We start from the raw sequence: 23,208 nt of genomic DNA on the forward strand, positions 1-23,208 counted from the left end.
CCCAGTCCCTGCCCTGAGCAGCCGAGGGCAGGGTCATGGAAAGCTAACCATAATTGCCTAAACATACTCATACTGGTTAAAACTCAGTTATCCACAGGTACACCTGAAACTAACACAAAATAATACTGAATGTAAACTGTAATGGGGGGGGGGGGGGGGGACCACACCAAAAAACTTAGTTGTTCACAATGCCAAAGCAGCACTACTCACAATAGTCAAAAGGTATCCATCCACCCAAGTGCCCACTGATAGATTAATGTATAAATATAAACAAAATGTGGTCTATCCATATAGTGGACTATTATTTAGCATAAAAAGAAATAAAATTCTGGCATGAGCTACAACATGGATCGACCTTGAAATTATCATGCTAAGTGAAGTGAGCCAGACACAGAAAGGCAGATGCTGCGTGATTCCACCATGAGGAACCTAGACCAGGCAAACTCATGGAGAATGGAGGTTGCCAGAGGTTGGGGACAAGGAGGTGGGGAAGGCAAGTTACTGTTTAATGCTACAGAGTTTATACTGGGGTCAACGAACAGGTTTTGGGTATCGATCATGGGGTTGGGTACACAGTATTTTGAACGTAATGAATGTCAATGAATTGTACACTTACAAATGGTTAAAACAGTAAAATTTTAAAAGTGTGTTATGTATCTTTACTACAATTTCTAAAAACTAGTTATTTAAAGGTATGCTGTCATATAACTTGGCATCATGTTTGAAGAAAAACATTAAGGCTGTGTAAAACTTGTAACTACAGCTTAATAGTCTTTATATATATATGCATAAATGCACGCGCGTGCGCACACACGGGAACAGACAGCACTGCATCCCTCTGGGGAAACCCACTTGTTGCAGTGGTGCTTCAGGTGCTTCTTGTAGCTGTCCTCCTGGAACAGAGCGTCGGGGTTGCAGCCGGCCAGCCAGTCGGCATCCTGCACCATGGGGTGTGCGCTCTGGGCTTTCACTTTCTTTCCCTTCCTCCCCCTCGGCACCGGGGCTGATAAACCTAGATTCATAATGATAACAACAATGGTAGTAATTATTATTGTGATAATAAGAGGAGCTTTCTACAATTCCCATTTTAGGGTCAGAGCCAGATACTGAAACATAAAGCAGGGAAACACGGGGTTTAGGTTGCAGGGCAAGGGTCCCCCGGGCCCTCTGTGACCCTGCAGCACAGAGACGACCTACCGGAATGATTGACCAAGGCGCGCGTCTGGCCGTCAGCCGTGGGTGTGATCAGATCCCAGATAAAGCTTTTGATGTTCTCATCCCCCTTGTAATGGTTGAGACAGTACACAAGGATCGTTCTGCATATGGTTTCCACATCTTGCTCAGTGAGCTGACGTTTGTAGCGTCCGTAGGAAAGGATGTCCGTCCAACGGCCCCAACTGCAAAGTAAACATTGAGTATGTCCATGGTGCCTTCCAGTTTAGAGCTGGGGCTTGTTTTCACAGTCAGGTGGCGGTGTTAGGAAATCTTGGGTCAAAAACTAGCAATATTTATGTCAGGTGAGAGGGAAGGAATCTAGAGTCAAGAGTTAAAGGTACTGTCAGAGCGTGGGGTCTGGTTCCCTGCTCCTCCGTGCAGGAGCGGGGCTGTCACTGACATCGCCTGTGGAGCTGACACAGGCCATCCCTCTCAGATCCAGACCAGCAGCAACTCTGAGGACATGAAAGCAAGCCAGGACCTGGACATTTTATCCTCTGCTTCACTCTGTCACGGTCTGCATGCTGTGACGCTGACCAACCATTCGGAATGAATGGCACTCGAGGTGGTGTGACAGCCCTCACGTCAAGGATGCAGTGCTGAGAGGTGTGGTTACATCAACCCCCCTTAAAGGGATGCCATGATAACTAATGAAAGACTGTGAACAGGTTCGAGCTTCCTTTTGAAAAAGAGAATGCTAACTCCTAACTCCAAGTACAAGAACCAACACAGGAGAAAGGGTCGGCCGACTCTCGGGTCCTTACGTGAAGTGGGTGGGAGAGGGACTGTGGTTAGAACCCAACAGCACACTGCGGAAGGGGGACCGGCTGGTCAAGGTCACCATCGTGGTCTAACGCAGTGCTGTCTCTTCCACCTGGGCACTACAGAGGTAGTGCACACAACAGAGAGGCAGGCTGTCCAAGCTGTGTCTCCCCAAGGGCTCCGCTGACGGGTCCCCGGGGAAAGTAGGAATGAGCCCCTCCACTGCCTTCTATCTGACTGAGAGCTGTGCATGGCCAGTGGGCAGTCATCCTGGCTGAGAAGCGTGGTGCATACCCCAGAATGCCCACCCCCCAACCCCCGGCTGGGCCTCTCTGGCTTCTGTAAACCTCTCTCTGTCCTCAAATCATTAGGCTGGCCCTCATGTCTAGGCCACTGGGCACACTGCCCTCTCTGCTAGAAACTCTCTTCTCCTTACCCAACTCCCAGCACTCCCTCTTACCCTGGCTGACTCACGATGCCCACCAGGTCAGACTTGACACATCACTGTCTGTGGAATTCCTTCTTTTATTCCCCTGACTCCCAGAGGCAGAGAGAGACCATCTGAGCTGTGTCTTAAAGGAGAGGAGACTTGCTTCCTTGCTCCATTTGCAGAGAGCTGCCCTGCTGAGGCACTGTCACAGTTCACCTGCCTGCCTTGAGGCGGGACTGGGACTGCCCTGCTCACAGCTGTGTCTCTGGTGTCTGAGAGTATCCTATGCCCAGTGCCCCACACATAGTAGGTTTTCAACACATAGGGATGCCTGTGGGAGGAGGGAAGGGCTTTACTAAAATACAGTATGCCCTAAGCAGACTTCTTAGCTTCAAGAATTATTAACATGTTCCATTTTTGAAGGTATCGGCAAAATTCTCAACTTGGATCATTAGGCTGAAACATGGAAGCAGGTGCAATTAGCAGAGGGTGGGGGAGTCTCCCTGCCATGTGAGAACAGACAGGAACGAATGCCCAGCTTGCACAGGTGATAGCAGAGGGGACAGAACTACTAGACATAGTCTGGGCTTCAGCTGAACTTCATTTATCCCACAAATAATCACTGATTCAGCACTCACTGTGTCGCGGGCACTGTGCTCTGCCTTGAGGACATAAAGAAAGAGCCCCAGTCCTCAAGGAGCCGCTAAGTGGGTCTAGCAGGAGAAGCTAACAACTTAGAGTCATAGAATAACACGCTGAGTGTGATGGAAAGTGCAGGCAGACTTCCTGGTGCACGGTGCCGAGGCGATGCCTGCCCTGGGTGTCACGGCTGGAGGGGTCAGGCAGATCAAGCCTGCGTGTGGGGGGTGAAGGGTGGGGTTGGCTCTAGGCAGCGGGAAGACTGATGGAAAGAGAGGGGAGACAGGGTGTGGCATACTGAAGCAGAAAGAGAGGTCTGTCCTAACAGAAGTTTGGACTGCCCACAGAACAGGCCAACAAGACAAAGGCCAGCTCAGAGCCCTGTATACTACGTTAAACAGAATGTTTGCATTTATTCTGAAACTAATGATGATCCACTGGGGAAAATAAAAAATTCAAGACAGGATATCATCAGATATAGAGAACCTCTGTTCTGGTGGCAAGTTTTTATTTGAGTAGAATTTGCCTACAGTCAATCCCACAATATGCTAGATTTACATTGTATTTACAGATTTAGATATTTACTGAGCTCCTTGCCCTTCAAAGCACTGTATGGAGTGCCACAGAGATTTCAGAGGTGACACTTTCAAGACCTAAAGTGACCATCGATTGGAGAAGCTTTACAAGTGAGGTAACTGCCTTTCAGAAACATTTATACCAGAAAAGCATTAAAAGATTACTACTGCCGTACATTTTATGTGAAGGTAAAGTATAAAAAAAAGATTTTGTAATTTTGAGACTTTGCTCTGAGATGTTAATAATCAACAAGTAAATTTAGATTTGACATAGTTTCTTTTTTACAGGGACAGAGAGTCAGAGAGAGGGATAGACAGGGACAGACAGGAACAGAGAGAGATGAGAAGCATCAATCATCAGTTTTTCATTGCAACACCTTAGTTGTTCACTGATTGCTTTCTCATATGTGCCTTGACCATGGGCCTTCAGCAGACCGAGTAACCCCTTGCTCAAGCCAGCGACCTTGGGTCCAAGCTGGTGAGCTTTTTGCTCAAGCCAGATGAGCCCGCACTCAAGCTGGTGACCTCAGGGTCTCAAACCTGGGTCCTCCGCATCCCAGTCTGAAGCTCTACCCACTGAGCCACCTCCTGCGCAGGCTTGACATAATTCCTTAAGGAATAAATTCATGCTCCTTCAAATCCATGAGGATCTGAACGACTTTGAGCAGTTTAACCAAATAACGCAGGCCTCACCAGAGTCACTGCATAGTTTGCATGACTACAGGGAATCACAGAAATCCAAATATTAATATTGTTTTTCTATGCCAACTGTAATTCTATTTTTAAAATAAAATTCTGTTTCTCATGAGTTTGACTTACCCATAGACGAGCAGATTCTTCTCTACTCGGAAGCATTCGCTCCGCGCGTAGCCCTGGGACCTGTCCTGGGGCCGCCGGGGCTTCACGCAAGGCTTCTCCTCAGAATCGCTCTCCAGGTCTGAAAACTCCATCAGCTCATCTTCCTTCACTGCACTGTACAGCCTGGTTTGCTTCCTCACTCTCGGAGTGTCGATAACCAGGTTGTTCTAAAATAGACAGCAGTGCATGTGAAACTTCTGTAAAGGTGACCTTGGGTTAGATCAGACAGGGTTTGAATGGAACCTCTCACTCACCCTCCCATTTAAGGCATCAATGTCCAATTCAGCCTTCTTAGCCCACTTCTGCCAGAAATTTGGATCATCCAAGGAAATATCTGTCCTATTTCCAGATGCAACAAAACTGGCCTAAAAGGGGAAAAATTATGCATTATTTTGCTGTGCTTTTCCCAAAGATAAAATGCAAAGCAGCTTTCACGTATTCATCCACTCAAACACGTATGCAATCTCCCGCCGTGTCGGGCTGCCGTGGCCGCCACTAGGATGAAGACTACTCCGCGGGAAGCTCACTGGCCAGGGGTTGAGGCAGATCAGGAAACAGAATAGGACTGTGCAGCACAGTAAATGCTAGATAGCAAAGGGATGTACAGGTGCAACTAATACATGGAGGAGGGCCCTAATCAGGGTCAGGTCGTGGTGGGGGTGGGAGTACAGGAGGGCACTGCTAGGAGAGAGAATAGGTTCTACAGAAAAGAATGCCTGGACCAGATTACTAAAAGCTCAAAGAATAGAAAAGCACGGACATAGGCCCAGAGAAGGAAGGCAATGCGTCCTACGGCTGGCAATAAGGGTACTCAGGAAGAGTAGCCAAGCATCTCGCTGGTGAGGCAGGCAGAAGCAGGTCAAACAGGACCTTGTGTGGCCTATTAACAGAGTCTGAACTCCTTGAGCAGCAACTAAACTCCTTGAGACTGGGATATCAAGATGAACACCATCATATCCAAAGGCGCCGATGTCTTAGGGCAGGGGTCTCAAACTTGCGGCCCGCCGAACAATTTTGTGCGGCCCACAGACTAATCCACGAAGTTCAAAATATTTTGGATAAAATTAAGTAAGCCTAGGGGCCTACTTGTATTTTTCATTTCTCTAGCATCCTAGCTAGATATTAGCTTAGTTAACAGCAGTTGTGATGCGAACTACAGTTTCTGGTCGTTTTGTGACACTGAGTAACCTGCATGTATGATTGTGCTTGTTGTACTGATTTTTTTTTGTTTTCAACTGCAGTGAGAAAAGTGTTGCGTAACAGTTGCCTTTTGTAGACCTAGTGCGGCCCGCCGAACGGCTGTGATCTTGCTCTGTGGCCCACATGCTGAGTTGAGTTTGAGACCCCTGTCTTAGAGCATGGAGGGTAAAATGGTGTAGAACAAGCTACTCTAGTTGAGGGAGGAAATAATGAAGACTGAAAGCAGCTCTAGCAGAAATGAATAAAGATACTCTTTACTAAGTGAAACTGAAAAAGTGAGAATGCAGGTGGATGCGAAGCATGAAGGTGGAAGCAGCAGCCGGAAAACACTGCAGCTTCCAACTCTGGCACCTGAATGGGATTGCTCAGGTGAGCAAACAGGTGTGTGTGTGTGTGTGTGTGTGTGTGTGTGTGTGTGTGTGTGTGTAGGTACAGGGCGATGGATGTGTTTCTGCACATACTAAACACGAGGTGTCTGTGAAGAGTAAGGAAAGACCTGAGAAGAGGAAGACAGACATGAGAGAGACCGAGTGGGGACACAGAGCCCAGAAGAGGAACCGCTGGGACACCTGGATGTCCACATGCGAAAGATGGACCCATCTTATGTCACCACGCACGAAAACTCACTCAAAAGGGTTTCAGATCTGCATGTAAGAGCGAAAACTGAAAAACTCGAGAAGAAAACAAATCTTTGAAACTTTAAGTTAGGCAATGCACAAACAATAAAAGGGGAAAAAAGGGTAAACTGGGCTTCATGAAAAGACTAGGAGAAAATATTTGCAAATTATATTATCTGATGGGGGGCTTTTATTCAGAATAAAGAACTCTTAAACTTCAATAATAAAAAGACAAAATAACTCAAAAGGTCAACAAAGAATTACAAGAGACATTTCTTCAAAGATGACACACAACAGCCACAAGCAATGGAGAGGTGCCCCATAGCATCAGAGAAATGCAGATCCCTAACCCCCGTGGGCTCTGACTTCACACTCATGAATATGACTATTATCAAAGAGTCAGAAAGTAAGAAGTGTTGCTGAGGATGTGGAGAAATTAAAACCCTAAAAACACTGCCAGTGGGAGAGCAAATGGGATATACACTTTAGAAAACACCATGGCAGTTCCTCAAGGGTTAAACACGGAGTTAACACACGACCCAGCAATTCCACTCCTCGAATATATATATATATATATGCAAGAGAAATAAAAACATATGTCCACACAAGAACCTGCATGCCAATATTCATAACATTATTCATAATAACCAAAAATTTCATACCAACTACTGAATAAACAACCCCTATGTCTATCATCAGCTGGCGAACAGGTGCAGATGCAGATCAGAACATGGCTCAGCACAGAAAAGGAAGTGCTGATTCATGCTACAGCATGGATGAACCTCAAACCGCCATGCCAAGTAAGCGAAGCCAGACAGCAAGGCCGCATGTTGGACGGTTCTATGTATCTGAAAGGTCCAGGGTAGGCCAACCCACAGAGACAGACAGTGGATTAGTGGTGGCCAAGGACCTGGTGGGGGTGGGATGGAGCTGACAGGACTGGCTGTTCATGGGCATGAGGATCTTTTAGAGGTGATATAAATGTTTTAAATTTAGATGTGGGCATGGCTACACCAGTCTGTAAACAATGTAAAGGCACTGCATTGTATATGTAGAATAGTTGAATTTTATGGTAAGTAAATTACATTTCAATAAAGCTGTTAAAAGTGCAAACTGGGCCTGGGTGTGGATGGGTGAATAATCTATGTGCAGGTGAAGCTCAGAAGGGGCTCTAGGAGTGGCACACAGTGGTGACCTTTGCCAGGGCTAATCTGATGAAGAGGTGGGGGAGGGGTGTAGGCTGGAGGCAGCGGAGACACCTGGTGTAAATCCTGTCTGTGTGGACTTCGGCTATGAAAGAGGGTTCCGGAACTGACACTGGGGCAGGGGCAGGAAAGGCTGAGAGGAGTGACCTGACTGTTCTTATAGGTTACGTTAGGAATCAGGATCTTAAGAAGCAGAGAGGATGGGGTCAAGGACACAGGGAAAGGATTGGCCTGGGAAGCTGGGAAGCAGATATGAGGACAAGGAGAGAGTGACCACCAGTGCCACATAAACAGAGCAGAACACAGAACATAAAAAAAGAATGTTCTATGCATTAGGGGCTGCACAGGGAGTGAATAATTCATTTCTTATTTCAGAATAGAAAGCAAATGTTATGTCTGCATCTCGTGAGCACTTCCCAAGGTGCTGTGACTCTTAAACCTCCACAGAAAGCCGCCTCCCCAGAGCGACTGGCAGCACCTTAGCAAACGTGGAGCCCTTCCCTTCGGACTCAATGGTGATAGTGTGCGTGCGCCGGAGGAGAATCTGATCGATATCTTCTTCACAGAACTTAGACCCTTCGTCCTCCTCATCCATGAGTGCGCCGTAGGCCCCTTTCCGCAGAAGATCCTCTATTTCTTTCTTGGAAAGCTGTTGAACCTGTTTTACAGAAATTATTTAAAATAAATTAGAACTGAAATGTTTTTAGATTAAACAAGTGGGTTTCATTTTTTTGGTTTTTTTCCCTCAAAGAGGATAAATCTAAATTCTAACAAAGGAAGTGTGATGCTGAAAAGCAATCTAGGCCCTGGCCAGTTGGCTCAGTGGTAGAGCGTCGGCCCACTGTGTGGAAATCCCAGCTTTGATTCCCAGCCAGGGCACACAGGAGAAGCAACCATCTGCTTCTCCACCCTTGCCCCCTTATCTCTCTCATTCTCTCTCTCTCCCCCGCCTGCAGCCATGATTCAAACAGTTTGAGCAAGTTGTCCCATGTCCTGAGGTAGCTCCATGACCTCACCTCAGGCACTAAAATGGCTCAGTTGCTGAGCAACAGAGCAGTGGCTCCAGATGGGCAGAGCATCACCCCACAGGGGGCTTGCTGGGTGGATCCTGGTCGAGGCGCATGCAGGATTCTGTCTCTGCCTCCCCTCCGCTCACTTAATAATAATAATAATAAAAGAGAAAAAATCTGATGCTGCAGGGTTTCTCACTATTAGCTAAATCAGGAAGGAGCCGAAATAAATGAATGGCCAGCAGGTGCGGCTTTACCCCATTGGTGGCGTTCTCTCTTCCACTCATGGACTGCAGCACAGCTTTGTCCAGACCGAGCTTCAAACTAGCCTTGTCAAACATCTCTCGTTCGTACGAATTCCTTGTAATCAGCCTATAGATTTTCACAGATTTGCTCTGTCCTATTCTGTGACACCGTGCCTGAGCCTGGAAGAAAAGGGAAATGAATGGCTACCGAAGAAAGGAAGGCTCAACTGTCAGTAATAGGGGCATCCATTCCAGTAAACAGGTGCAGTTTAGAAGAGGGTTAACGTACAAAGAAATGACTTTTACATCCTTAATAAATTGATTACTAGTTGGTTCATTTGCCCAGATCATGGGACACTGCCTGAGTGACTACATGACTTTAATTTATTGGTTTGATGGGGATTCTCCATCATAGTAGAATGACTTTTTAAAAAAAAAGCATCAGGAGGATTTTCTTGCATGTTTACCTGGAGATCATTTTGGGGATTCCAGTCAGAATCAAAGATGATGCAGGTATCAGCAGCAGTAAGATTAATGCCTAGCCCTCCTGCCCGTGTGCACAGGAGGAAAACAAACCTATCAGAGTCAGGTTTGGAGAATCTGTCGATAGCCGCCTGGCGGAGGTTGCCCCTCACTCGGCCGTCGATCCTTTCATAGGGGTACCTGGAAAATGTCAGCATTAACAAGGTGGCCTGACAGACAGCTGCAGTGTACCTTTTCCATTTCGTATTTTTAAGACACTAATGCAATTTGGGATATGTATTAACGGAATGATATTATGTAGCAGCAATAATTTCAAAGCAGTCTTTCACACAATTGGTTGAACACCCAGAGATTACATTTTCTTCTCTCTCCACTGAAAGATCTAAACTCTAAAAAACCTGACACTTCCAACCGGAAAATAACAAACCATTTCAATTTTAGGTAAGAGCTCTTCTCCCCTAGTCAAATGGAAGAAATGGAAAGCAAAACTGCCCACAGAATTATGCAGACCCACTATTGTCATTCCACAGAATAACTGTCATGTAACTCCCCAGTTTTTAAATAAGAGACGTGACACATTTCCCCTACTCTATCCCCTTCATCACAAATATCACTTGGAGGTGAACCACGTAGAGCCCTGTGAAAGGTCACTTTTTAATTTTCTTTTTATTCTTACGGCACTGTGGCCTCACCGTCTTTGAATGAGGTAGTCTTCCAGTATGTCCAAGCAGCGCACCATCTGGGAAAAGATAAGCACCCTGTGGCCACCAGCCTTCAGTTTTGGCAGCAGCTTGTCAATCAGCACTAGCTTGCCAGCAGCCTGGATCATCGCCTGGAGCTGAAAATCTGGAGAGTCTGCATTGTGTGTTTCTTTAAACTCTTCCAAAATTTTCTCTTCAGCACCTGCAGAGATTGGACAGCATAACATGAATACAGTAAAAGGTTTTTATTACCAAAAACAATGAGCTTGCTTTCAAAACCCACTGCAAACTGTAGGAACCAGAACACCACACTCATGTTTATGGACATGAATCCATCCACTTACGCAGAGTTGGGTCTATACAAAACCAGGAAAGCATAAATGGGATCAAAGTTTTAAGTACAACACGTTTAGGCATTTGGAGGGAAAAACCACATTTTCCAACAAACAAATGTTTGCTGATTGTAGAAACTGAATTTCAACAACAGACTGTCAAGCCAGAAGTGGCAGAAACAAGCCAAGGGCCAGATACCTACCGAAAATTTGGAACCTAAATTGCTGAAGGAATAAAGAACTGTTTACTAGCTGAACATAAACACAAACAACAAAATCTGTTCTGAAACTAAGAAACAAGGAGCTAGAGTTCTAACAATTACAGTGTAAGGGCACTAGTCTGTATTTATAATTATATAGTAACACAGCCCAAAGGACTGTAACAAAAGGAAGTTCATTTTTCAGGATAATTTTTAGGATTCTTTTTTAAGAGACAGTACAGATCTTCTACTGCAATCTCTAAATCTCCTTCCGTATTTGTTCTCATCTGATCATTTCATAAGGGACAAAAATTCTATGCTGTATTCCTCAAAGCTTGAAAAACTTTATAAAAATAAAATAAAGCTGTTTCATGTAAGATTTCTACACCTCACCCTCTTTTTCTCATAGCCCCATGTAGATTTCTGCTTGTTCAAAGATTTGGGTGCAACAGAGAGAAGCCTCAAGAGAATGACATCTTTCTCACGGCTTCCTTCCCTGACCCCAAACACACGCTTATCAGGGGAGCAGCAGGCTAAGCTTCCTTCAACTGCTTAGGTGGCTTAACCAGAATTATGCAGCAGCGTCTGGCCTCCTCCATTTCTGGGGTTAATCAGGGCATGGCTGCCTGCTCAGCTCCTCCCCCTAAGAACAGGGATGCAGTCACCTATTCTCTCGGAAATACAAATAGACCAACCCACCTAATGGGATTGGTGCCCAGCCTTCAATCGCATCAGAAACTTTAAAGTGCTAGTCATACCACTGGTTTTAAACATGTGAACCAACTACTGTACACAAGATGAGGATACATAAACCTCAGAAGGATTTGAAAGGTTAGGACAGGTAGGCCACCAAGCCACTCAGATGGTCAGCCCTTCTGCAAGCAGGAGTCGATCCAGCAAAAGTGTCTTTTATTACCGTTTTAAAGGCACTTGTAGAAATTAAGGTGTAACATGGTCATATGCAGAAATAACGCTTGTTAATTATTAACTGACAAAGAATCTCACTAAGAACATATGAGCCTGACCTGTGGTGGCGCAGTGGATAAAGCGTCGACCTGGAAATGCTGAGGTTGCCGGTTCAAAACCCTGGGCTTGCCTGGTCAAGGCACATATGGGAGTTGATGCTTCTAGCTCCTCCCCCCCTTCTCTCTCTCTCTCTCTCTCTCTCTCTCTCTCTCTCTCTCTCTGTCTCTCCCTCTCCTCTCTAAAATGAATAAATAAAAAAATAAATAAATAATAAAAAAAAAAGAACATATGAAATTCACTCAATGCCTTTCCCGAGCCATGAGGCCTTCTGGAAAGCGCACTGCTCTTCCTCCTGAAGGGGGCCCGGCTGGCAGAAAACACCCGTCTCCCACCCTCCTCTCGCACCCTCCTCTCCACATGAGTTCAGGATTTTCCTCTGAGTAAAAAAAGGACAAAGATTTTATTAGGAAAAGGAAAAAAAAATCAAAATGCTATTTAAGAGAATTAGCAGGCAGGTTCCTGAATAAAGTTAAATATGTTTTGCAAAACGTAAAATTTAAAAATGCCAGTTCTATATTCAGGACAAGAAGGCCCTCAGGAGTCAGCAGAAACAGATGAAAGTCCATATACTACATTAGGTCTTTTGAAAAAGTTTGTTCTTGTTGGACAATATATTCATAAGCTCTTTGAAATTCAGGAAGAGACAGATTTTACTCTTATGATATTTGGGCATTTTGTCCACATCAAGATTATAATCCATACCCAAAATAAAATATAGTGTTTTAGTTTAAAACAAGTTAATAGTCAATAAATAGACTTCAAAATTGAAATAATCATTTTGAAAAAATAAATCAGACATGTTTAGGTTATTTTAGTAAAATTTTTTTTAAATATATCATTCAGTTAAATTAATAAATTCAATTTTTTTTCACTTTAAATTTAGGCAAAAATCAGAAAAATAACTTGTCTGCTTTTTCAGTGTTACCAATAATGTTTCATCTTATGAAGAATAGTCAAAATTAAAATATATTCCTTCTTGCCCTAGCCAAGTGGCTCAGTGCAAAAAGCATCGTCTTGGCACACCATGGTTGCGGGTTCGATCCTCATCAGGGCACATACAAGAAGCAATCAATGAGTACACAACTAAATGGAACAACTAAGTGTAACAGCAAGCTGATGCTTCTTTCTCTTTCCCCTTTTTTCTCCCCCCCGCAAATCAATGGAAAAAATAAAAAAATCAAAATCAAAAGAATTAAAATATATTCTCTCTTACTGACAAAAGCTACTGCTGAATTAATCAATTCACATCTTTGATATAAATTCTGGTTAAATGGCAGCCAGTTTACACTCACAATACTTCATTTTATAACATCAGAAAGCATATTTCCTCCTATATGATTCCTTCAGAACTGTATTTACTATGGCCAGACTGAAGGGAAGTGGGTAGGGGAGGTGTTGGGGAGGAAAAGCGACTTCTATCTTCTGATGTCATAACCAAATTTCCAAGTTTATCAGTTAGATTTACTTTGATGTTAGATTTGTAAATACCAATCCGAAAATGAACTGGAAATAGGTGATGATAAGCCAAAATGCAGAGTCTATTGGCACTGCCCTAAACTGAAGTACCACTCATACTACACTTAAAAATGTGTGCATGCGGATCAGGGGTGTTCTTGAAGTAAGTGTGGGAGACTTTCCACTTAAACAGACGGTCACTGGGAGGGAAGTACCTGCAATGTTACCTAACCATATTAGCCAGAAGCAAATAAGAAATCATATTCTTTTGAAGATTACCAGAAAAAAGACAAGTTACTATTTTCTCTCTGAAATTCATGCCATCATATAAGCTTGTCTTGTTTTCTTTCTGTTCACGATTCCCTACACTCTTCCTGCTGCAACAATAACAATTGTCTCAGGTCACCCCTAACCAGGAGGGAAACTTGACCAAGTTTTCAACATTATTTTTACTCTCATAAAGTGACTAAAATTGGACATTCCATTCTAATAAAGCTTGAGCTAATAATAGTACCTCCATTTATGTTAACCAGTCACCTGCTTAACTTTTAGCAAAAAAAACCCAAAACAATTAGCAACTCTTACTGAGCATGTACGGTGCACCACACCCTGTTTTAACCACCTAAGCACTTATATATATTAATGCACATTAAAAATACTTCTCATTTATATACAACTTGTGCTCTACCACCACTTCCCATTTCTTTTCTTTTGCTTTGCTTACATTACCCCTTTCAACTTATGCATATAGTTATTTGTTTCCCATATTTACGAAACGCTGTGCTTTGTTAAACTCAAGTTTGGTTTGATTCCGGTTGCTTTACTCTGCCACAACCAATACAAATTTCAATGTAAGCATGAAAATTGAAGACTTCCTTTATTTGCTCAAAAAATGTGTCTACAGGTGGTGCCGTGTCAGTATTATTTCCACTCCAGATTGTGGATGAGAATGGACAGCATTGGCCCTGGAGCTACCTCTGTGAAACACAAGGTCTACATAAGTTACCTGGGAGGTTGTAACACCTAATGTGTGTGTGTGTGTGTGCGCGCGCGCGCGCACAATTTCCCAACATAAGGGCATGTAAGTCTACCTGCTTAACAGACACTTCATGACTTGTTATAGGAACAGAAAAGCAGACTTCAAGGTATGACCAGTTAGAACAACTGCCATAGATCCAAGCCTTGGAAGTCCTAAGAGCCTCCTGGCGAACAATCATGATATGGGATGACGTGGAGAACAATCAGCTACTGAAAACCCACCAACTGTGTTTTGGGAGAACTCCCCTCCCCAATGCTCAGTGCATGTAATTAGCAAGTAGCCAAACGAGGTAAACCTGATGGAACTGGGAGTGGATACCTAACAACCGTGCTAAGATCATCCCTTTCACACACATCCTGTTGGCAGCGCTTATTCTCTTTGGTGAGTGCCTTTTCTCTCCCCTTGGATGTTACTTTTCCTTGTTTTCTTTTCACCAGATATTAAATGCAAAAGAGTGAGAGAGAGAGAGAGAGAGAGAGTGTGTGTGTGTGGCTTTACTTATGCTATCAACTGCCCTCAGCCCCAACTCCATCTCTCCAACCCAGGGACAGGCTGGCTGACACCATAAACAGCCTCTCAGGCTCTTAAATGCCAGTGGTGATTAGCTGGTTGGCAGCACTTAACCTGTAATTATCACACGAGACTCTCTTTAAAAGACAAAGCTAAAAGCACAAAGTTTGAAAAGGAAATTCACTGATGTCACACCACAGCAGTGACCTCAGGTGCTACACTGAGACTCTTCCAGGTGTGGACCTTTGTTATTTAGTAACAGGAACTTCTGGATCTGCGGTACCTGATAGTGCATAAGTTAGGAAAGAAAGAAAAAGATTAGGAAGTCTTTAAATGAGTTGCCCTTGAACCTCATGGATTGTAAGAAAGACAAAATCAGGCTTGTTCCTTCTCCCCTGGAAAGGAGCCCAATTGCACTGTGGGCCAATTGTGATTGTGCACGAGCACCCAGTTAGCGGGCCATCACCTTCCCTGCCCGAACACTGACTCCGCCCGGACCACAGCAATAGCCTCCTAGCCAGCCCTTCTGCCTGCCTGTGTTTCTTGCTTCCACCTGCCATACATGATATTGCCAGATCCACCACCCTGACTCACATTACTAGTCATTCCTCAGCTTCAGTACTAGCTGTGGGTCTCCACTGCCTTCAGACGAAAGACCAGTTCCATGACCTAGCATTTGAGGCTGTCCACAGCAAGGTCCCAGCACATCTAGGCTCACCGTCGCACGGTTTTTTCCACGTACTTTATACTTTGGGCAGGTTCCCCTTTACTTACCTGACTCCTTTACTTTGCTCATGTTATTACAACAGCACGATGCTCCTCCTTTTTCTAACTCTGACTGGCAAAGTCCTTCCCAGCCCTGCAGGCTGATCTCAGTGTCACCCCTTTCTAACAGCTTTCCTAATCTCCATCCCTCACAGAAGAAGGCTCATATATTCTCCCGAGTATCTTCCACATCATTGGAAGATATGAAATATTTATTCCTTTAATGATTTCTGGAAGTATATAATACAGGTTTTGTGCATATCGGTTACATAACACTATCAATTTAGTTGGGAAAACAGGAAGACCATAAAGTATTCATTAGTAACAGGGACAAACAATTATCAATGCCATCAAATAATCTCTCATTTTAGGGAATAGGTGCTAAAGGCCTCTAGACTGAGAGAAGTTTTCTCCTACCATAGACTTGAGACAGCTGATAGCTGCCTTCTCACACCAAAGCTCCTCTATAATGTCTCTGAGGTAAACACTGCTCCCCAAATACACACAGCAGGAAAATCTCAACCCGGCTAATTGTGGGCTCTTGATGGTTTTTAGCCATGGGGCACTAACACCTCCTTGCAACAAGTGAGACACAGATGTAAGGACAAAGGAGAAAGGTGAGGTGAGTCCCACTTCAGGAACCAGCAGGAGCAGGTCCTTGGCCCTCAGACACCAGAGAAGGCGGCATCACAAAGAATAGGAAGGTGGCGAAAGCCACACTGAGAGGACAGGACACAGTAGTGACTACAAACCAAACATTTTCAGTCTGGAGGGAAAACAAGATTTCTGGTGCTTTGATCATCATTAAATAAGTTGACAAACAGCCAGGCTTACCATTAATAAGGTATGGATGATTGCAGCACTTTCGTAATTCCATCATAGTGTTTAAAAGGTTAGGTACGTTAGCTTGACCACCACCTTTGGAAAGAAATGTAAAATTCTTCTCAAGGATGGCTCGGTAATATTTCTTCTGAATGTTTGTTAGCTCAACTTCAATAATAGTTTCTTCTTTGGGGGCCAAGTTCTTTTCTACATCCTCCTTGAGACGTCTCAACATCATTGGCTTTAGAATAGCCTGGAGTTTTTGCACCTAAAAAAGGACCTTAAGTAAATACCGGTGTCATGATTTGCTTGCATGTTAAAACATATCATAAGGTGAAAACAGGGATTACTATCCTATTTGTTTATTGATCACTTCCATTTGTCAGTCCGGTAAGGATAGAAAGGCACAAATCTTTCAGCTTTCATAAAAAGCTGCATGAAGGCTGAATAATTCCATTTCAAATAGACCACTTTGCCTATCCAGAAAGCTTGAAAAAAAGCACACAGCAGAAAAGAACTGAATTTATTCATTTTTCTTTCCCTTTTGTTTGTCATAAGCCCTGGGGATAAGGAAGAAGGGAGAGATGGTGTCAAGAGTCCTCTGCTTCAGTTCTCTTCCTTTCTAGAAGAGCAAATAAGCCAGGAGTTACCAACTCCCTGCAAGCAGAAATATCTCTTTCCAGTTCTCTTTTCTGGTGGCTGGCAATAGGACATAGCACACCAGTGAGTTTTATTTTCAGAAAAGCAAAACAAAATGAACCAGGCTTCACTTTGAACTAAACTGAGAAGTTTTAGACAGTAAGTTGGGGCACGGGGTCATAAGGACCAAGATGGGAAGCATATCTCCATATTTACTTCATATACCCACATAACTCTTATCATGTGTAAAATAACCAACGACTTTTCATACACAATACCTCATTTATTTCTCAAAGAAATCCTTTGGGGTAGTTATGACCCATATTTCTACATGAAAATATGTAAACTCATAAATGTAAGCAAGGTGCTAAGAAATAAGACTCGACTTTAAAAGCTCCAGGAGGCTAACAGCTCTACAAGTTTCGGTGGCGTCTGACACTGACCCAAATGTTTGCGAAGTTGAAAAGTTTACCTAGAAAACCAGCACCATGAACAGCACAGCAGTCTCCGAAAACCACCTGAACAGGCAGCAACCTCTACAAACCCAACAGCCCTTCAAGAGGGCAAATGGACAAACAACAAACAAGAACAACTCTATTAGGAAGACCTGGGCTCTCCAAGGAAAGGAAGCGTACAGCTCACATGTCTATTGGTCGGGGGGAAAAAATGGACATCATTTACATTTTTAAATAGTGAAATACTAATCCTTTGCCATTTCATGGGGTTAATCTTCCATTACATGACTGAAATACAAAGTATATGTGGTGAATACCTGTTCTTCTGTTTTCAAATCACCAAATTCTTGCATAAAGGTGGTTTCAGAAGGGAAGCGACTTGGTTCCAAGAAATGAAGCAAGCTAAAGAGCTCTTCCACAGTGTTCTGTAGTGGGGTCCCCGTCAGCAGCACTTTGTGTTCCTACAGGAATACAAGAAAAGCAAGTGACCAAATCATAACAAGAATAGTGTCTTAGAAACAAAGTCTCTTTCTAAAGATCCACCTTCCTACTTCTCGTTAAAGCTAACTCAGCATCCACCCTATGTAAAGTATAGGAATGAGGCACAAAGGTGGAGATACAAGAAAAAAATGGTCTCCGCTTCAGACATACACACGGAGGGGCCTCTCTAGAACTCTGCAGACCCAGTGTTAACTATGTCCTGTCGTTTCGTACCTTCCTGGGGTTATTAGCGCCACGGCTTCATGAGTGCCCTACGTCTCTGCTATTTCTGCACCAAAGCTGAAGTTTCTTCCTAAAATCCCCAGACTCAGATAAAGCTTACATGATTCTTTCTGTTCTCTACATCAACGTGCTCGTCTCCCCATCTGCTTCCTGCATGACTCACGCTGGAGGCAAAAGAAGTTCTACACACAACAGCACACAAAAAACTATTTTGTTCTGCAAAAATTTTCAGACTAGCAAAGGGGTCAGCTTGGTTTTAAATACCACAATCGCTTTTTTATTTTAAACAGATGCTATTTCTAACTTTGTGTCTTTGAACTAAGTTAGGTAATTCTCTAAAACAATCCTCCTGTTTACAAGCTCTTTCTCCAGCCTTCCTGGTGTGTTCATGCCCTTGCCATGTTTCCATACGTCCAACCAAGAAGAAAGGTTTAGCAGTGACCAGTCTTAGTAACAGTGAGTTTATTCATCTCAAGGTTTTATTTTATTTTCTACTTTGCAGTTGATACACAGTACAACTATTAAAACTACTCCAAAGAGTGATTATGTCTTCTAGTAGGTTCAAAAGCAATAATCCGACTTAACTTGGAATCTGACTAGATCCGGTTGCCAAGCTCAGTAAATATTAGGTGAATGATAAAACTAAGAACATCCTATTTCTCTTAATATTGACCATCTCTTAAATATCAGTGAGGCTCTTTGAAAGCGAGGTGAGGCGGTTCAATTTTCTTTTACTCTTCCTTTTCTCCCATTTGAATAAAGCTCTCTGATTCAGAAGACACTCAGACCACCATCATCTTCAGACTCACTAAATTCACAAAGAATAAAGAGTTTGCAAATCGAGATTTTATAATGCGTGACCATACTGTTGGGTAACACAGACCACAATCTCGGGCACAGTCAAGTCCTGAATCACTTTATCCAAGTTTAAAAAACAACACTGTTACAGATTCAGGGAAAGAATCCTTGCAGGGAAAGAGACTACCTACTGATACTAACTTGTCTCCTCGTTTTTCCATATCCTGTATTCCCAAGTTAAATCCTGAACCTCCTATGAAATACTTCAGAACAAGCCTTGAAATATACATATTAATCGCAAAATAAACTTATTTGAAAAAACAAAAGAAACTCCTTTTTTACGCTGCTTCCTAGCAAGGGCGATTTAAAGCCAGCGACACCAAATGACTACTTACGCATATGACCCTTTTATAAGGTTGCATAGGAGTAGTGGAAGGAACGGAACCAGGCCTCCATGTGAAACAGATTAACTACAAAATAACATATGAGGGAAACACCAGGTCCCCAAACATCAGGCAAGAAACTAGGGCTACCAAGCTTATCACCTCCAAGCTCCACTATGCCAGCAGATACGCTTTTTGCTTGAAAATGCTACCATTCTCTTTAGCTCTGATGGAGTGAGGGCCATTTGCTTTCATTTCAGCACTCATTTAATTTGTGTGAGGCTTCCTAACAATGGACAATGAGGTCATGGAAGAACTACCACCACCTCCAGAGAATCCCTCCTGGTCAGTGAGGGACAAGGAGATGGCTTTGCTCCTCAGAGTACCTGTGGAGGACAGTGATAACCACAACTGTCCCTCAGTGTATCTATCATCTCACAAGCATTTCCTTGGTGATGGGAGAGCTGAAGGTGATCACTGGTCTTCTCCCTCTCAGAATGCACCTGAAGATAATCCTCATTAAGTACATTTTCATCCTAACTGGGTTTAGTACACGTAACAGCAGTTCCTATGTTCTGCTCTGTTGTTGGATATAGTTATCATTTGCTATTTTCATTGTGATTTATTCTAGGAAAGAAGACTAAAAAGGGTTGTTTATTCTAAAGTAAGGATTTAAAAACCAGGCAATGACCTGCTCAGAACTGGACAAATACAATTATATTCTAATTCTGAACAACAATTATGTACTCCATCTCAAAAATATCTTTTCTGAAATAAAAATTCTTGATTATCAGAAAAATGGCATTTTGTTCATTTGCTCATCAGAACTAACCCAGTTGGTGCATCCCGAATGAGTTAGTCACGTGAAGTCCTTGGGGCAGCCGGCAGGGCTATGAAAGACAGGTCTTAGCACAGGTCTCCTGTGGCAGTGGGCAGCCTTCTCAGCTTACCCCAGTGTGACATACATCATTTTTCATATATGATATTATGCTAAAAAGGTTAGGGAACACTGTAATATGTAACAAAAATTATCTAATCCATTAATGAAGTGTTACTATAAACAATGGAAAAACCTTTGAAGTCTCCTAATGACAATTAGATTGATGCTGACAGAGTTCAAAATTCAACCAACGGAAGACTGTTTTGCAGCAAGAATCTACTGTCTGGAAACATATAAGCTAATAATAAAAAATAAACTCATTTGGGTAACTATTTATTGGGCTTCATGAAATGATGCTGTAACTGTTTCTTATGTGGACCACTTAGAGCAGGCATCCCCAAACTACGGCCCGTGGGCCGCATGCAGCCCCCTGAGGCCATTTATCCAGCCCCCCTCCGCACTTCCGGAAGGGGCAACTCTTTCATTGGTGGTCAGTGAGAGGAGCACTGTATATGGCAGCCCTCCAACGGTCTGAGGGACAGTGAACTGGCCCCTTGTGTAAAAAGTTTGGGGACCCCTGACTTAGAGGATGGGATCCTACTCAGAAGATAAAATTAGATATTTCAAGAGCATTAGTGGTTACCTGTAAATACAGGTTTACTTCAATGTAATGCTAACGTACCACCTGAAGAGACCAAACAGCAGCCATTGCTTTTCTCTTTTCCATATGCTCTCCCACATCTTTAAAGGCAATGACCATTTCTAAGCATTCTAATTGGCAACCAAATAACACACAATGTTTTAAGAAAGGTCTTAGGCTAGCTCTAAATAATTTATTAAGGAAAGAAAAAAGGGAAATGTAATCCTAACTAGGATAACTCAAACATTTTTCTTTAAACAAAACTAGAAATTGTTTGTTTTTAATTAAAAGAATGACTATTCCAACCCCTTAATTTAAGAATTAAAGAAGTTACTTCCAAGAACCTGTGTGACAGAAAGCTGTAAGTGTTCTTTTCAGTAATACCAGTCTTTAGTAAATAAAACACGTAGCCACAAACATATAGAACACCCTTTCCCATCTCAAACTCGCAATGAACAAGAGATCAAATTAATCTACGGAAGCCAACACTAAAGGGATTTGAAAAATCTTTTTGTAGTTTTTTGAAACTGATCAAAACACATATTAAATAACTTTGATTTAACAATGTACGTTAAAAATGAAAACAAGTGATCAAAACCCAACCGTAACTCACAGAGTGAAAAGAGCGTGACAGTGACTGAGGCCCCGCAGCCCGTGCTGCCAGCAGAGAGGCACGGAAATGAAAGTCAGTGCAAGTCTACCACTCCCACAGATAGTATTCCATCACACTCCTACTGGAGAAGATCTAGAAAAATGTAGTAAGGAAGACCTGACCGTCCTTTAGGAAACTGAAAGAGTATAAGATAAGAGTGTTCGAAAGCTATTGATCAATTTCAAGGTCTTGTATTGCCCCAAACTTCTAAGTGTCTGTGTAAACTGGACCAAGTCCTGGTTTTGGCTCAATTTAGGAGAACTTGCATGTAGAAGCCCTACTGGCCCCTGTATGCCAAAACCTATGAGCCCTGGAATACAACTGGATCATAATGGCGGCATTTACAAACAACAAAAAAGCAAATACTGGAAACGCATTTTAGTAAAAATATCATGACTACTCTCTGCTGTGATAGGAAACAACTGTACAGAAATACCAGCCAACAATGTTAGAATCAGGAAGACAGCAGCCATTTTAGAGTAACTAAAGGCTCCGGAGAATGTATCACGATATTTGATAGGCTTTGCAAACACCCTACACAGGCACCAAGCAAACTCAGAACAGTGGGAATGTTGAGCCAGTAACAATTCTGTTCAGGTTCAATGGAAGCACCAAATGATCACTGACCAAGTCCATCATCTTGAGTCCCTCCAACAGCTTGCAGTTCCTATTCTTCAGCCGGTGGGCTTCATCAATGACTACACAGCGCCATGGAATATTCCGCAGCTCGGGACAATCCGTCAGAATCATCTCAAAGGTAGTGATGATGGCATGAAACTTATAGGACCCCTTTATCACACGACCCTACAGGAACAACTCTGAATTATTAATTAGTATTACAGATCACTAACAACTCTGAGGATGAATAAAGGGCCTAAGACGTGGATTTATTCCTTTGGAGACATCTTTATTATGGGTAACACATTTTATTTTCAGGGTATATGGGAGGTCTTAAGTTGTGATGCTAAAACAAGGCTTTAAACTCTTCCCTTCTTAAAGAAAGTTAGAAAAATTTTAGTAAAATTTCTGATCCAATTCCCTTATAGTTCACAGGCCATTAAAGAGCTACTAGAGAAGTGTCCATTCTAGTCACAGCCTACATACTCCAAAAGGTGCAAGGCCAGAGGCATTGTATACTAAGCTAACTTTAAAAAAAGAGAAAAAAAAAAAAGGCCTGACCAGGCAGTGGCACAGTGGAAAGAGCGTCGGACTGAGATGCAGAGGACCCAGGTTCGAGACCCCGAGGTCGCCAGCTTGAGCACGGGCTCATCTAGTTTGAGCAAAAGCTCACCAGCTTGAACCCAAGGTCGCTGGCTCCAACAAGGGGCTACTCAGTCTGCTGAAGGCCCGCGGTCAAGGCACATATGAGAAAGCAATCAATGAACAACTAAGGTGTCGCAATGAAAAACTAATGATTGATGCTTCTCATCTCTCTCCGTTCCTGTCTGTCTGTCCCTGTCTATCCCTCTCTCTGACTCACTCTCTGTCTCTGTAAAAAAAAAAAAAAAAGAGAGAGAGAGAAAAAAAAAACTTTTTAGCCTGGCCTGTGGTGGCACAGTGGGTAAAGTGTTGGCCTGGAATGCAGAGGTCACCAGTTCAAAACCCTGGGCTTGGCCAGTCAAGGCACATATGAGAGTAAACTTCTATGAGCTGATGCTTCCTGCTCCTCACTCCTTCCTTCTCTCAAAACAAACAAACAAACAAACAATTTTACTTTTTAAAGACTTGTTACCCATTCTTACTTATGTAGCTTATTTTTTAAAGTGCTAAAACAAAAAATATTCACTTAAGATAAGAACTTACAATAATTTCCCAAATTTAAAGATAAATACAAAAAAAGAATTTCAGTATTTTTCTCCTTTAATCAGTTATAGGGCAGATTTTTACACCTAAATCAAACACATGTAAAACAAAACTCTACCTGTTTACAGAATTTCCATTTACTACCC

General features: G+C 43.0%; 1 protein-coding gene across 6 annotated transcripts in view; it reads right to left on the bottom strand.

The window, feature by feature from the left end:
* CHD7 (chromodomain helicase DNA binding protein 7) overlaps positions 1-23,208 on the bottom strand; it is a 204,129-nt gene that overhangs the window by 22,236 nt on the left and 158,685 nt on the right. For all 6 annotated transcript variants that reach the window (XM_066378998.1, XM_066378993.1, XM_066378992.1 and 3 more), the window contains 11 exons: positions 21,887-22,063; positions 17,501-17,644; positions 16,102-16,357; positions 9,932-10,142; positions 9,224-9,419; positions 8,769-8,936; positions 7,980-8,159; positions 4,734-4,844; positions 4,441-4,646; positions 1,198-1,397; positions 853-1,012 (listed from right to left, as the gene is read on the bottom strand). In XM_066378998.1, coding sequence (XP_066235095.1) covers positions 853-1,012; positions 1,198-1,397; positions 4,441-4,646; positions 4,734-4,844; positions 7,980-8,159; positions 8,769-8,936; positions 9,224-9,419; positions 9,932-10,142; positions 16,102-16,357; positions 17,501-17,644; positions 21,887-22,063 — 2,009 coding nt within the window. The remainder of the gene's footprint in view (positions 1-852; positions 1,013-1,197; positions 1,398-4,440; positions 4,647-4,733; positions 4,845-7,979; positions 8,160-8,768; positions 8,937-9,223; positions 9,420-9,931; positions 10,143-16,101; positions 16,358-17,500; positions 17,645-21,886; positions 22,064-23,208) is intronic.

Source organism: Saccopteryx leptura, chromosome 3, assembly GCF_036850995.1.
Source record: "Saccopteryx leptura isolate mSacLep1 chromosome 3, mSacLep1_pri_phased_curated, whole genome shotgun sequence".
NCBI classification, from domain to species: domain Eukaryota; kingdom Metazoa; phylum Chordata; class Mammalia; order Chiroptera; family Emballonuridae; genus Saccopteryx; species Saccopteryx leptura.